At 37.0% G+C, this 17,011-nt stretch overlaps 1 protein-coding gene across 4 annotated transcripts in view; it reads right to left on the bottom strand.

Annotated features, from left to right (window-relative positions):
• UGGT2 (UDP-glucose glycoprotein glucosyltransferase 2) overlaps positions 1-17,011 on the bottom strand; it is a 148,627-nt gene that overhangs the window by 61,326 nt on the left and 70,290 nt on the right. For all 4 annotated transcript variants that reach the window (XR_011466363.1, XR_011466362.1, XM_070380811.1 and 1 more), the window contains exons 16-22: positions 15,657-15,788; positions 12,896-13,060; positions 12,430-12,553; positions 12,241-12,339; positions 7,963-8,057; positions 6,360-6,566; positions 3,125-3,256 (exon numbers count right to left, since the gene is read on the bottom strand). Coding sequence is in view for 2 of the 4 variants with exons in the window: in XM_070380811.1 (XP_070236912.1) it covers positions 3,125-3,256; positions 6,360-6,566; positions 7,963-8,057; positions 12,241-12,339; positions 12,430-12,553; positions 12,896-13,060; positions 15,657-15,788 (954 nt within the window). In the remaining 2 variants the exon portion in view is untranslated. The remainder of the gene's footprint in view (positions 1-3,124; positions 3,257-6,359; positions 6,567-7,962; positions 8,058-12,240; positions 12,340-12,429; positions 12,554-12,895; positions 13,061-15,656; positions 15,789-17,011) is intronic.

Below are 17,011 nucleotides of genomic sequence, written 5' to 3'. Positions count from 1 at the left end.
AACAGTATTATTTAGGGTTTTATTTAATATTAAAATAGATTTTAAATTCTTTAGCATGTCAGTAAGAAAGTATGAGATCATCAACACTCCCTAGTTTTGATCATTTATAAACAATTTTAACTTTGAATGTTTCAATTTTAATGTACATTTGGACAGGTTCAAAATGAAGACTGATTCTAAAATGTCAGAATTATTTTGAACATTAAATTATCTGGTTCAGAATTATAGCTACCTGCTACAATTGCTATGATTATTGTGTTTTATAAAAGCATTACTCTTGAGACACAGTGATAAGCTAAATATTACATTATAGTTCAGAAACCACAGTACTTATTTTCAGATATATCACACTTTTCTATTCAAACCACAATCCTACAAATACAATTAAAATTATAATTTTTCATTACTCAACATAAAAAGTCAACATATTTGACTTCCTAACTATCTCCAGTTCTGACCTCTTCCCTAACTTAACTCATGTCCAGTTGCTCACTCAACCAGTCTACTCACAGGTCCAGGACGGAACACTGAGCTCTTACTATACGCAGAACTAAATTCTCTATCTGATCTTCCTTTTCTTCTGAACAAGCCCACTCCTCCTGCAAGTCTTCCTTACTTTAAAACAATGCAACTTCATTCTGCTGGTCATGCAGTTCTCTCACATCCCACAGCAAATCTGTAAGCAACTCCTGTTCACCCTTCCTTCAAAATACATCTCACGTCTACTTCTCTCTATTTCCACTAGAGCCATTCTGGTCCAGGCCACCATCAGCTCTCACTTGGTCTACTGTAATAGCTCCTAACTGGCTTCCCAACCTCTACAGTTTATTCTCAATGTAATAGCCACTAATGATCCAAATAAAATGTAAGTCAGTTTATGTCAATCCCCTCTCCAGAACAATGAGCTTCTCAACTCATTCAGAGTAAAACTGCATCTGATCTGGCCCCCAGCTACTTCTCTCCTGTTCTCCTCATATCTGCTATTCTTAGAACACACAGACATAACCTCATCTCAGGACTTGGTACTCCCTGTTCCCTCTACCTAGGACATTCTTCCAGATATGCAACACAGTTTGCTCTCTCACATCTTTTGGTTCTCTGTCCAAATAACCCTGTATAAATAAGGACACTATTTGTTTTTGTTCCCTGCGCATCACAATGTAAACTCCACAAAAACATGTTTTTTCACTACTATACTCTTGGATTCCAGAAGAATGTTTGGTTCATGGAAAGATTACAGCTAAATCCTTTTGTCAATTTCAAGGAAAATGAGAAGAAAAGAGTTCTAAAAGAAATAAACCGAACATAACTATAATTTTATCACTAATATTGATAATAATATCATGGCTAAGAAAACATAGAGTAGCTTTTCCATTATGTATAACCAAAAGGCAAATTAATAGATACAGCAGGCTGTAACTTTTTCCTTTTTATCCCTTAAAATGCCTGACAAAGTCAAAGGTAGCTTTATACTTTATAAAATTGTTCTAAAAAGTTTATTTCTTCCCAAAGCAATTGCTAAAGAAAAAAAAAGCAACACCATTTTTAGGCTTTCAAATAGCTATCAAAATTCACTAACACTTTACATTATTGTAACCATAAATGCCAACTGTTGTCACCAATTTTACAGTAGCACTGTACACTGATGCACCTGAGTCTAACTACCTTTAGGAGCTGACACAATTAGCACAAGAACTGTTACACTGAAGAAGAAATACCTAATTTGTGGATGATATCATTATTCTCCAATTTCTATTATTTACAGACTCAAATAAGAAAGAATAAAAAAGCATAATTTTAAGGGAATGATAATGTGGGAATGGAGCACAGAGGAACAGAACTCATAAAAATGTAGAAAACTGACCTTTGATGATGACTTGCTGTTGCTGCTGCTAAGTCGCATCAGTGGTGTCCGACTCTGTGCGACCCCATAGACAGCAGCCCACCAGGCTTCCCTGTCCCTGGGATTCTCCAAGCAAGAACACTGGAGTGGGTTGCCATTTCCTTCTCCAATGCATGAAAGCGAAAAGTGAAAGTGAAGTCGCTTGCTCAGTCGTGTCCGACTCTAGCGACCCCATGGACTACAGCCTACCAGGCTCCTCCGTCCATGGGATTTTCCAGGCAAAAGTACTGGAGTGGGGTGCCATTGCCTTCTCCGTTGATGATGACTTAGGGATATACAATTTGATGGTTCAAGCAGAGGTATGTCAAACAGACTGCATTAGCTGATTTCTAGTAATACTTAAGCATCAGATTCAATTTTTAAAAACTTAAATCACACCTGAGAAAGAAAACTAGACTATCATACTAAAAATATTAATAAGTAGCTATTGTCCACTAATTTTGTATGTATATATTACAACTCCCTAATCAACTGGAAAAATATTTTTAGTATATTAAGAGAAAAAAGTGTGATTATAATTATGTATTTAAAAAACAGACAAAGCTATGCAGAGTAGAAACAAAGGATTTGAAGGTAAAACCTCGAGGGTGGGATGGTATGGGAGATAGGAGAAAGATTCAAGAGGGAGGGGACATATGTATACCTATGGCTGATTCATGTTGATGTACGGCAGAAACTAATACAATATTGCAAAGCAATTATCCTCCAATTAAAAATAAATAAATTGTTTTAAAAAAGAAAAAATCTTTATTAGGATGGTGGTAGTAAGAGTGACTTTCCCCACAGTTTTTAAAAATTATATTAATACATATAACTTTATACCACAACACTTACAAAGGTATTATCAATTGTAGAAAAAAGCTACAAAAAGAAAAAAGATGTTAAAATGTACTTTATACACACATTTACAACAGTGATTCTCAATTACAACGTTGTAATATATACTAAACTGCTTGTTCTAATACTTACCTTATAAAAGCTATCCCCAAAGAACATCCTCAGCCACATCCAATGTTACCACCCATGGGGGTAGGGGTGAAGACACAGGGAGTGTGCCATGAACTAGATTATCTCAGAGGCCAGTTTATTTATGCTGAGACCTGTCTGGCGTGAGCATCATCCTCTGTGTGTACTGCATCAGGTGTATTGTAATAGAAAATGTTTGAGACCTTTGTATCACAGTGTCACTGAAAAAAGTAAGCAATCGCTTTTTCTACTTACCCTCCCATTGCTGACAACACCTTTTTCTCCAGGACTCAATTTAAGTACATCTCGGCAGAACAAGTGGTGAGTTCGAAAAATATTCACTCCAATGGTATTATATTTTTTCTCAAAGGCATTTTTATCCATCCCCTAAGGCATAAGTTAAGAATGATAAAACCAATAAGGGAACAGTAAATACACAAAATAATTTTTAACATAGCTTACTTTAATAAGTCATTATAAAACTTAAAATTACATTAACTTTTGATTTTTAAAAGTACCATCTTGTTCTGAAATCACATTTTAAAAATAGAATCCTTCTTGGCAAGGCAATGACAGTATTTGTAAATCCTGTTATAAGTAGATAGCTTGCTATCATTTGTTGAGAATGTGCGGTGGATTACTGATTAATAAAATGCTAGGGAACATCATTTTAAAAAATTTAACATTAAAAAATAAAATACAATGTTTATTAAATTCTGAACTCAGTACTTCCATTTTGGTGTGCTCAACTAAAAAATACTGGTTAGAATAAAAATACTCGGTCTCATTCCAATCCCACAAAACCAATTTAGTAATAGTGCATTTAAATTCTGAAATACAAAAGTAATATTATCCATCTCAGTGTGTATCAAACATTAAGTGAAAGTCATTCAGTCATGTCCAACTCTTGCAATCCCACAGACTATACAGTTCATGGAATTCTCCTGACCAGGATGCTGAAGTGGGTAGCCTTTCCCTTCTCCAAGGGATCCTCCCAACCCAGGGATCAAACCCAGGTCTCCCTCATTGCAGGTGGATTCTTTCAAACATTAATACGCATACAAATCACCTGGGTGTCTTGTTAAAATATAGATTGTACTGGAGTAGATCCAGGGTGGGCCTTGCCTTCTGCATTTTTATCATGTTCCTGGAACACCCACAATACCAGAAAAGGTTCCCTGCCTGCCCAAGGCACAGCCACAGGTGGGTACTGAGCTCTAGAAATCTGGCTAGTATGACTGAGAAATTTACTGTAATTTTATTTAAAACAGCCACATGAAGTTGGTGGCTACAGTATCAGACAGTGCAGCCCCAGAACTTCACTTTCAGAATCTCTCAGTTAACTCCTCTCTGATCACAAGCTGCTGACCCTCCAGCTCATTCACTCCAGTATCAACAGAACAACCATTAGTCAACCCTTTAGTCCCTTGATCCAACCACTTATTGTCTATTGTGCTTTCCATATCATAATTTTCCTCCTAACCAAGCTCTACCTCAGAGCCCTTTACCATAGCAAAAACAGTGCATACTCAGTTCCCTTGAATGCCTCCTCTCAGTTATAATCACCTGGCAAAACCTCAACTCTGGTTAAACATAAATCTATTTACTCTGTGACAGGATCCAAACAGTGTTAGGATGGCTGGAGAAACACGTGCGGCCAATACTGATCTCACTTTCAGTTATGGTCACTAATCTTGAGAGCCCTCAGAAATTCTCCTATACCATTGTTGATTCACTTTCTCACTCGCAGAACAATAGGAAAATACTTGACAGTCTCTCTTCTTCCCTCCAACCTCTAAGAGCACCTCAGTTCAGTTCAGTTGCTCAGTCGTGTCTGACTCTTTGCGACCCCATGAACCGCAGCACGCCAGGCCTCCCTGTCCATCACCAACTCCCGGAGTTTACTCAAACTCATGTCCATCGAGTCAGTGATGCCATCCAGCCATCTCATCCTCTGCTGTCCCCTTCTCCTCCTGCCCCCAATCCCTCCCAGCATGAGGGTCTTTTCCAATGAGTCCCTGCTCCCATCCTAATACTTAGCTAATGATCTGACTTTTTTTTGAAAACAGAATCAATCAGAAGAGAAGTACTTATCTTGCTACCACCAAATAAATCTACCCTGTTCTTAAACCAATACTTACAACTTGTGCATTGGGTCCCAGCACCTCTTTTCTACTCAAGAAACATCCTCTGACTTTGCTCCCTTCTCTCCGTATCATCCTTTCTCATATTTGGATGGACTGTTTTCATTAGCATACCAAAAAAGTAAAATCCTTCCCTGACCTCAAGTCCTATTCTAGCTACACAGTATTTCTCTGTTCTCCACATAGGAAAATTCCTTTAGAAAGCTACAAATACTTGCTGTCTCTCTTTTCTGATTTCCCTTTCTCTCTTGACTCTGCTGCTGCTGCTGCTGCTGCTAAGTCGCTTCAGTCGTGTCCGACTCCGTGCGACCCCATAGACGGTAGCCCACCAGGCTCCCCTGTCCCTGGGATTCTCCAGGCAAGAACACTGGAGTGGGTTGCCATTTCCTTCTCCAATGCATGGAAGTGAAAAGTGAAAGTGAAGTCGCTCAGTCGTCTCCGACTCTTAGCGACCCATGGACTGCAGCCCACCAAGCTCCTCCGTCCATGGGATTCTCCAGGCAAGAGTACTGGAGTGGGGTGCCATCGCCTTCTCTTGACTCTAGTTCACCTTTATACCTACTACTTCATTGAAACTATTCTTATCAGTCACCAACAACCACCTTAACAAATAAAATGGTCCCTCATGAAGCTTAATTTCAAGACATCTGGCATAGTTGACCATGTCCTCCTATAAATACTTTCTTCAGATTCACTGTATTCTTGAATCTGGTACATTCCTCTAACAGACTTTCCATGGCTTGATTTCTCATTTCATTCAGAGCTTTGCCCAAACAACAGCTCTTTAGAGATGCCTTCCCTTGACCACTCCAGCTAAAAGAACATCCCTCAAACAGTAAACTTTCTTATAATTTTTTTTTCTAGCACCATTTACCTTTTCTTTCCCATTACAATGTAAGTCCATAAGAACAGGGATTCTATCTGCCTTGTTCACAAGTATTATCCCCATTGTCTGGGAGTCAATCGATAAATTTTTGGAATGGATTAATGAGTCTTTCTTCCAGAGCATCAGCTTTTACCTTAGAATTTTTCCCTGTACTGGATCCCTTCAGTGAAATAACTGAGGATTATTCACATATTCTTTTAACTCCCAATTCTTCACATAAATACATATCCAAACTAGAAAGCCATTAACTTTAAGATCATTGAGTAGTAGCTGAAATATCTGAAATTTGATATGTTCAGTGCTTCTATGCAAAGCCATATCATTTAATGAGGACATTTCCCACTGTAAAGCTTACGATCCCCATTTGATTATATTTATTGATTTTTTGGCAACATATCTCCAAGCACACTGAAATATGCAACAGATATGTATCTATTACTTCAAACAAATAGCTACTAACCTCAGTAAGCAACGTTTTAATTTTATTTCCAGAGTAAATAGCTGCAGCAGTTTTTTCTTCTGCCAGTTTCCTGAGAAAGTTTCTCAAAAAGCTATTTTTCAGAGTAAGAAAAGCTGCCAGAATTCCTCTAGAAATAGTTGTGTTTTCTTCATCTATTTTTGATGTAGGATTATAAATAACCCCCAACCGACTATGACCACTTGTTTTCTGCAAAACACATTTAAAGGTGATAAAGATCAGTATTTTACATATCCTTTTACAATGCAATTTTGTAAATTTCATAAAATTTTCCAAGACTAAAATCATACAAAGTACACTTGACCCTTGAACAATGCAGGGGTCAGACACACTGACCCCCTGAGCAGTCGAAAATCCACTTATAGTTGGTCCTCCGTATTCAAAGTTCCACATCTGTAGAGTCAGCCAACCACAGATGACATAATACTGTAGTATTTACTACTGAAAAAAATTTGTGCATAAGTGGACCCATGCTGTTCAAACCCTGCAGCTGAAAGAGCAAAAGTATATTCTTTGACTACAGTATAATTTAGAAATCAATAACCAAAAGAAAACTAGAACATCAGTCTAGTTTTTATGAGATTTGGTTTACAGCCCAGCATCTACAAATGTTTCTTAAATAGTACATTTGTGCTTTGTAAGAACATATACTATGCAATGTGTATTTTTCTATCAATATTCATTAGGTAAAGTTTGGGGATTTTATTATTCAAATCATCTGTACATCCCTATTGATTTTCTGTTCACTTGTTTTACTTATTACTGAGACAGATATGTAAAAAACTAGTACAATATGGAGGCTGGTGGACCAAGATCAGTGTGCCAGCATGGGCAGGTGCTGGTGAGGACCCTGTTCTGGTTGCATTTTCTAATTTCTCCTTGGATCCTTACATGACAGAAAGAGAGTAGGCTAGGTCTAGGACCTCGTTTTGTAAGAGCACTAATCCCATTTATGAGGACCCCACCCTTATAACCTAATTACCTCCTAAAGGTCCCATCTCCAAATATCAGCATATTGAGGATTAGATTTGAACATAAAAATTTTGAAAGAAAAGAAAAAAGTGTTAGTCCCTCAGTAGTGTCCGACTCTGTGTGATCCCATGGACTGTAGCCTGCCAGGCTCTTTTGTCCATGGAATTCTCTAGGCAAGAATGCTGGAGTGCTTTGCCATTGCCTTCTCCAGGGGGATCTTCCCCACCCAGGGATCAAACCTGAGTCTCCTGCATTGCAAGAAGATTCTTTTACCATCTGAGCCACCAGGGAAGCCCTATAAATTTTGGGGGGGACACAAACATTCAGCACATACATGCTACTAGACATGTACATGTAAGTCCAACAGCAAGTACTAGGAGAGAACATACAAGTCATGAATCACAGAAGACATGTAGGGCTGTCTTTTCTGGGGCAAGGTCACTATCGTACATGGAGAAAGAATCTGAATTCCTGCCTTAGCACCATGTTCTAATCAAGTTAAGGAACTGAAAATGTTAACATGAAGGAAAATAAAGACTTAACGCACGTTTTTCATACTGCTTTCTCAAAATTACAACACATTAATTTTTGTAGAAAGTGTCCAAACACTCACCATGTGATTTAATGCATTAAAAAGCAGTTTTCTCCCAGATGGTTTGTCAAAATCAGCAACAATCCAGAAAGTAACTGAAGAAATTACATCATCATCTGAAAGTTTCAAACAGTATAAACTAATTCTTAAAATCAAAGCAAAGACAGGAACATTTCCAGTTAACAAAATACATAAAATAATAGTTTTTAAAATGAATCATTTATGAAAATAAGAAAGTATTGGTAAAAATTAAACACACACAGACTGAAATACATAGAAAATGTTAAGAGTAATTCATTTATAAACTTTGTATAAATTCAGATACCAAAAAGAAAGAATAGTCACCAAGAAACACATCTATGGGATACTTTTGCCAGTAGAGAAAATTGTATTATGCTTACTAAGGTTCCACTGTTGGCATGCAAAATTGCCTTCCAGCTACATATGTAAAAAAAAAAGTGATATTTATGCCTTACATAATGTAAAACCACACACAATAAATTATTAGCAGATACTGGAAACAGCAATATTTTATTAGCTTATGATTCATGTATTTCAAAAATTCTGGCTATTGTTAACTTAGTCTAATTCACATCATCTTATGCCAAAAACATCAATACATTTTTTTTCCAGAAACATTTGAAAATCTGGAAGCCACAAGATGAAACAATTTTTAATTCTGCAGTCACAGTTAAATTGGTTTAATTTCATCCAACCTCAGCATATAACATCTGAAATAATACTTGTCTGGATATCATTGAACCTATACAAAAATTAGTCCCTTAGATCATATGACCCACTTAAAATAACTGTAGAAAGTTTGCTACACCAAAAACTTACACCTGAATAGATGCGAAGTTACAGTTCTATCACTGTTGTTCAATCACTAAGTCGTGTCCGACTCTGTAACCCCATGGACTGCAGCAAGCCAGGCTTCCCTGTCCTGCACCATCTCCTGGAGTTTACTCAAACTCATATCCACTGAGTAGGTGATGCTATCGTTCCATACCCAGTAATATATAATTATGCAAAAGCTGGCTTTGGTTAATGAAACAAATATGTAACAAAATGAAGGACACACTGATTCTCCTTGCAATCCTTCAGAAGCAATTTAATAGTAATGCAGTGGTGGCACATTCTTTTCAAAGAAGGAAGGTAAAGAATTCTCATGCCTTCTTAAATGTCAGCATTTTTACAATTACAAATAGTAAACTGAGAAATACTTCAAAAATGCTAAGCAAGTTTCTCCCAATTTTATATTTGTTTCAGTTCAGTTCATTTCAGTCACTCAGTCGTGTCCAACTCTTTGCGACCCCATGATCGCAGCAAGCCGGGCCTCTGTGTCCATCGCCAACTCCCGGGTCCACACAAACTCATGTCCATCGAGTCGGTGATGCCATCCAGCCGTCTCATCCTCTGTCGTCCCCTTCTCCTCTTGCCCCTAATCCCTCCCAGCATCAGGGTCTTTTCAAAAGAGTCAACTCTTTGCATGAGGTGGCCAAAGTATTGAGTTTTAGCTTTAGCATCAGTCCTTCCAATGAACACCTGGGACTGATCTCCTTCAGAATGGACTGGTTGGATCTCCTTACAGTCCAAGGGACTCTCAAGTCTTCTCCAACACCACAGTTCAAAAGCATCAATTCTTCGGCGCTCAGCATTCTTCACAGTCCAACTCTCACATCCATACATGACCACTGGAAAAACCACAGCTTTGACTAGATGGACCTTTGTTGGCAAAGTAATGTCTCTGCTTTTGAATATGCTATCTAGGTTGGTCATAATTTTCCTACCAGGGAGTAAGCGTCTTTTAATTTCATGGCTGCAGTCACCATCTGCAGTGATTTTGGAGCCCCCAAAAATAAAGTCAGCCACTGTTTCCCCATCTGTTTGCCATGAAGTGATGGGACCAGATGCCATGATCTTAGTTTTCTGAATGCTGAGCTTTAAGCCAACTTTTTCACTCTCCTCTTTCACTTTCAACAAGAGGCTTTTTAATTCCTTTTCACTTTCTGCTGTAAGAGTGGTGTTATCTGCATATCTGAGGTTATTGATATTTCTCCCAGCAATCTTGATTCCAGCTTGTGCTTCTTCCAGCCCAGCGTTTCTCAAGATGTACTCTGCATAGAAGTTAAATAAGCAGGGTGACAATAAAAGCCTTGACATACTCCTTTTCCTATTTGGAACCAGTCTGTTGTTCCATGTCCAGTTCTAACTGTTGCTTCCTGACCTGAATATAGGTTTCTCAAGAGGCAGATCAGGTGGTCTGGTATTCCCATCTCTTTCAGAATTTTCCACAGTTTATTGTGATCCACACAGTCAAAGGCTTTGGCATAGTCAATAAAGCAGAAATAGATGTTTTTCTGGAACACTCTTGCCCTTTTGATGATCTAGCGGATGTTGGCAAATTGATCTCTGGTTTCTCTGCCTTTTCTAAAACCAGCTTGAACATCAGGAAGTTCACGGTTCACGTATTGCTGAAACCTGGCTTAGAGAATATTGAGCATTACTTTACTAGCTTGTGAGATGAGTGCAGTTGTGCAGTAGTTTGAGCATTCTTTGGCATTGCCTTTCCTTGGGATTGGAATGAAAATTGACCTTTTCCAGTCCTGTGGCCACTGCTGAGTTTTCCAAACTTGCTGGCATATTGAGTGCAGCACTTTCACAGCATCATCTTTCAGGATTTGAAATAGCTCAACTGGGATTCCATCACCTCCGCTAGCTTTGTTTGTAGTGATGCTTTCTAAGGCCCACTTGACTTCACAATCCAGGATGTCTGGCCCTAGGTCAGTGATCACACCATTGTGATTATCTGGGTTGTGAAGATCTTTTTTGTACAGTTCTTCTGTGTATTCTTGCCACCTCTTCTTAATATCTTCTGCTTCTGTTAGGTCCCTACCATTTCTGTCCTTTATCAAGCCCATCTGTGCATGAAATGTTCCCTTGGGATCTCTAATTTTCTTGAAGAGATCTCTAGTCTTTCCCACTCTGTTGGTTTCCTCTATTTCTTTGCATTGCATGCTGAGGAAGGCTTTCTTATCTCTCCTTGCTATTCTTTGGAACTCTGCATTCAGAGGCTTGTATGTTTCTTTTTCTCCTTTGCTTTTTGCTTCTCTTCTTTTCACAGCTATTTAAGGCCTCCCCAGACAGCCATTTTGCTTTTTTGCATTTTTTTTCTTGGGGATGGTCTTGATCCCATAAAAATAAAGAAATAAGGTGTTTCTCAGTTAATTATTCTTTTAAATTGAAAGAGATTTAATCTAAGGGCATTAATTATAGGCTAACTTACTCTATTCTGATGCCCCGAAGCAATTTTTGAAATACAATCCAGAACCTGATAAATATACTTCTTCTATTTTTTTATTCCCTGTTTTTCTGTCTACTTTTCCCTTCACTTGACACATTCAGGACCTTAGCCTGCCATACAATGGAACTGAATTATATTTTATTATTTGTTGAATTTCTTGTAGACAGACCACTTTATGAACACAAAATCACAGATCTGTTAGAAAGTAACTCAAAGGTGATCTGGTCCTAATTTGGATTCACCCCATAGCATTCTCAAAAACTAGCTGTGTGCTTAAATCTCTTTCATATATAAAAATTACCCCTTATTTCACAGTAATTTCATCTTTAGATCACTCATTGTCAGAAAGTTACCACTTTATATAACAACATAAAAATCAGCTTTCTTTTATGTTTCATGCACGGGTTCTCTGTGTTCTCTCCAGAACAAAGTGGGTCAAACAAAACAAAGTGAAACTCAAACCAACCAAACTCCATTATCTGAAGAATTCATGGTATCTCACAAGTCTGTGGTCATACTGCAGTTTTCCTATCTAGGCTAAATCGTTATTTCCAAAGATGTTCCTGTCTTGGTCCCCCTTCCTTTGGATATGACCGCTATCCTAAGCAAAACATTCAGACACTGTTTAACCAGAATGCAGAACTAGTCTCCTCTCATCTGGGGATTACACTTTTATTCATGCCTTATAAGATTATCAGGTTACTTAATCTTGGAAGTGTTTTACCACTTTCCTAAAAAGGAGAATAACAGAATAGCTAGCTTTAAAAAAAAGGCAAAGAAATAAGATTAACCCCTGCATATATGATTAGCTAGGACACACGGCATCATTTTTCTCAGCAAAATCCTTTTATCCTAACAATTTACAAATTCTCAAATTGAAAACCAGGCCTCTAATCAAATATCAACATACAAAAATGCGTTATGCAAACATTTAATAAAATTATTAACTTTTACCATTTAGGAATAAATTCAGGAAAATAAAATATGCTTATTACCTCTTTCAGTTACATAGTGCATGTTCTCTGCAATTACAGCACTCTTATCTTGTGTATCCAAGAACAAGAAAGTAGAGAAATCTTCAACATCAGCAGTTACTAAAAATTTTAATGTTAAATGTTAAATAATGAATTAATAAAACATTCACAACTCAATAAACATTTGTAGAAAAGGAAGGATTATTTTACCTGATGTAGGTATCAAATTAAGGTACTGCCATTTATTGTGCAAAATCAAAGGATTTATACGGGGCACAACATTATTTTTACCCATTAGGAAGTCAACTGCATTTATTCGATCATTTAAGGCACCCTAAAATAACAAAATATTATTTAGGCAATATAGGCAATTTATATGCATATGTTTTAATATGATGCAGAGAATACATTTAAAGATTGCTTAATCTAAAATAAGTCAATTTAAGATTCTTATAATAAATTTTCCTGTAAAACTTTGGAGTTTCTTTCCAATTAAGCAATTTTTAGATGTAATTATGCACAGATAAATTTAATTACTACTTTAAAAAGCACTACTAAATGATTAGAATGGAAACTTTTATGCAATTGACTTTAGCTATTAAGATAGTTCTAATGTAATATAGAAATAATTTAGAAATATCATTCATCAGACATTTTCTCATACATGCTTACTTACCATAAAAACTTCCTTTTGTAAATACGCAGTTGTATCCATCATTCTGTGAAGAACAGCCATTTCTAGTTCCTTAAAATTCAGCTCTTCACGGTCAAAGGATTCACCATTATAAAGAGCTTGAGGCAAAGGACCCAAGCCAGTCATCTTATAAAAGTTTGTTCCTGCCTATTCAATTAAAAAAATATCAGAGAGTTAAACAGAATATGTCTGTTTGAAAAAGAAATACATAAAGGGACTGCAACATTTTTGTATGTCATAGAAAAATGTTAGTTTTGCTAATTTTATCTGTTCTTTGCAACACTACTTAAAGGAAGGTAATTTACCTACAGAGAACAAGTCAGAAAACTTTTTTTAAAAGGGCCAGACACATATTTTAGGTTTTGTGAGCCATCTGGTCTGTGACACAACTACTCAATCGTGATGTTACAGTGCAAACTAATGTTACAGTGTTGTGTGTTACAGAGACACACAACAAATGAATGAATGAACCTGGCTGTCTCCAACAACCTGTGTTTATAAAAACAGATGGAAAAACGGTGGTGGAAAGCCTGGATTTGGCTTGGGGCCTGTAGTTTTCTGGCCTTTGATAAAAGGGTATGACTTTACTTTAAAAAATACATCTACCTGCATAAGAGATTAATTTATCTCTATGTTCATTTGTTTAGTAAACATTCATTGAATTCATGTGTTTGGCTAGACTCTGCGAGTACAAAGCTAAAATATCTGCCTTCGAGGGGCTCACATATATACAAGCAAAACTGAGGCCATATACCAGGTTTTATGGGAGCCCAGAAAAGAAGTGACAAAGTTTGAGTGTGGAGAGAAGGGATCATAGAAACCCTCTTCAGGGAATAACAGCAAAATCTTAAAGGACAAGTAAAAATTTGCTTGTCCTGTAAAAGTGGAGAAAGACATTCCAAGCAAAAACAGACAGCACTGCAAGGAATAGAAGGGAAAAGAGAATATGGTATATTCAGGTAATGGCAAACAGTTTCCTGTGTTTACAGAGGGAGGAGTTATTAATATGTAGGGAGAAGATATTAGGCCAGAGGGGTGGAGGGGCTAGATCATGAAGGTCTTCAGTATCTGGATTTTATCTTGTATGATACAGTATCACTAATTAATTCATTCACTACTCAACACTATGTATCAATAAAATTGTCATGATAGCCAACATATTAATAATTACTTTCTGAAGCTAAGTACTATTATATTCACTTTATAGATGATAAAACATACAGAGAGTGACTTCCAATGTCATATAACTACTACATTTTGGAAACAGAATTTGTACTTACAAGTGTGTGACAAATAGTCTGAACTTGTAACCACTGAACTAGATTATCTCTGAGCTATATTACATATATATATAACTGTATATATATGCCAGGAGAAGTATCAGTAACCTCAGATATGCAGATGACACCACACTTATGGCAGAAAGCAAAGAAGAAGTAAAGAGCCTCTTGATGAAAGTGAAAGAAGAGAGTGAAAAAGTTGGCTTAAAGCTCAACATTCAGAAAACTAAGATCATGGCATCCGGTCCCATCACTTCATGGCAGATAGATGGGGAAACAGTGAAAACAGTGGCTGACTTTCTTTTTCTGGGCTCCAAAATCACCGCAGATGCTGACTGCAGCCATGAAATTAGAAGACACTTACTCCTTGGAAGGAAAGTTATGACCAAGTTAGACAGCATATTAAAAAGCAGAGACATTACTTTGTCAACAAAGGTCCATGTGGTCAAGACTATGGTTTTTCCAGTGGTCATGTATGGATGTGAGAGTTGGACTATAAAGAAAGCTGAGTGCCGAAGAATTGATGCTTTTGAACTGTGGTGTTGGAGAAGACTCTTGAGAGTCCCTTGGACTGCAAGGAGATCCAACCAGTCCATCCTAAAGGAGATCAGTCCTGGGTGTTCATTGGAAGGACTAATGTTGAGGCTGAAACTCCAATACTTTGGCCACCTGATGTGAAGAGCTGACTCATTGGAAAAGACCCTGATGCTGAGAAAGATTGAGGGCAGGAGGAGAAGGGGACAACAGAGGATGAGATGGTTGGATGGCATCAACAACTCAATGGACATGGGTTTGGGTTGACTCCAGGAGTTGGTGATGGACAGGGAGGTATGGCGTGCTGCGGTTCATGGGGTCACAAAGAGTCCGACATGACTGAGCGACTGAACTGAACTGAAGGAGTTACATATATTAACAATTATATCTTCTTGGGCTGATCCATTGATCATTATATGATATCCTCCTTTGTCCCTTATTTCAGCCTTTGTTTTAAACTCTATTTCATCTGACGCCAACTGGTCCCCGGATTTCTTCTCATTGCCATTGCATGAAATACCTATTTAATTCCCTCACTTCAGTCTGTGTGTATCTTCAGATCTGAAGTTAAGTCTCTTGGAGGCAGCTTATACACAAGTCTTGCTTGTATATCCATCTGGTTACTGTCCTTTGATTGAAGCATTTAGTCCATTTACATTTAAGTAATTATTGGTAGGTATGTACATATTGCCATTTTGTTAATTGTTTTAATGATTTTCTACACTATTAGTTCTGAGAAGTAACTTTTTTGATGTCAATAGTGGTAACTTAAAAACTGTATAAAACGTGTCATTCAAAGGTATAAATTTCCCTTTTTTTAACGTTTAAAATCTAAATCTGATTGTAGAGTTAGTTATATTAAGACCATCTATTCATGAGATAATAAAAGCTTCTTCACCATATTTTTTAAAATGTGCATTCCAACTTACCTTTCTTTCACCATCATATTTAGAATCAATTCCCAAAATATCCCAAATATTAGCATGAGGAAATTTATTTTGGAGAACACGCTTGACATTGTTCACAGTGAGTATTTTGTGATTCTCCACTTCTTGGTACATCTGTGAAAATAAAGATATTATGATTTTCATCTTACAGTAATTAGTTTTGTTTCTTTTTCCTAGCATGAATATTTACAAAGAACTTATTTCATATTTTCTAAGTTCTAAGCATATTACATACATTCATTTATATATACACACTTACCCCCACATACAGAGATAAGCAAACTATTTTAACAATAAAATCTATCATCTTCTAACTAAAATGGTATTGTGAATATTCTATAGCTTTCAAAATACCGTATCAAGTTTCTATGTTAGTCTATTTTGATTAAGCCAGACTCTATAATTCTTAATAAAACAATGGTTACCTTTATTAAAAAAAAATATATATATATATATATGGTTTCCCTGGTGGCTCAGAGGTTACAGTGTCTGCCTGCAATGTGGGAGGCCTGGGTTCAATCCCTGGGTCGGGAAGATCCCCTGGAGAAGGAAATGGCAACCCACTCCAGTATTCTTGGACAGAGGAGCCTGATGGGCTACAGTCCACGGGGTCACACACACAAATAGTTTAAATGACTTATTTCAGAAATGCTTATTTTCATTTCCAATTGTTCTTTAGTAAATATCTTAACTAGCTTTTTTTCTATACATCCATTCTTTCTCCAGTCTCAAAATACTTTAATCATACTGGCATAAAGTAAGCTGTTACCCCTTTATTTTTTTCCCCATTTCCCCCTTCACTATAGATCTTCTACCATGACCCAGGCACTGTTCCACATGGGGAAAACAGACAGCTCTGCCTCAAGAAAGATAGTATTTCTGAGCAGATGATTTACTGAAACATTAATGTGAACTTGAGCCAAGACATTCTGGGGAAAGAGCCTACCAAGCAGAGGGGAAAAACTAGTAAGTACAAACATCATTAGGTAGTATTTTGATATATCAAATAAGAATATTATTTTTAGTCCCAATTCACTTGAAGTATTATTGCCAGAGACAATCCTCATATTATGACTGACAGAATCTTCATATTATTCTGCAGAGTAAGGAATTAGCATTCTGCAATTTCCTTTTATCACTATAAACTGTGTAACCTATCCCTTTAAGAGGTGACAGATCTAAAAGTAGCTCTTAGAGTTTGATTTTATGAGTCTCTCAGTTTATGAGGAAGTTTTCTCCTTATATTGAAGTAGAACATACTATGATCTTCAGTTCAGTTCAGTTCAGTCGCTCAGTCGTGTCCGACTCTTTGCGACCCCATGAATCACAGCACGCCA

This window comes from Bos mutus, chromosome 12 (assembly GCF_027580195.1).
Source record: "Bos mutus isolate GX-2022 chromosome 12, NWIPB_WYAK_1.1, whole genome shotgun sequence".
Classification (NCBI taxonomy): domain Eukaryota; kingdom Metazoa; phylum Chordata; class Mammalia; order Artiodactyla; family Bovidae; genus Bos; species Bos mutus.
Note: the sequence above shows the minus strand (reverse complement) of the source record. Positions and strands in the feature narration are given on the sequence as shown.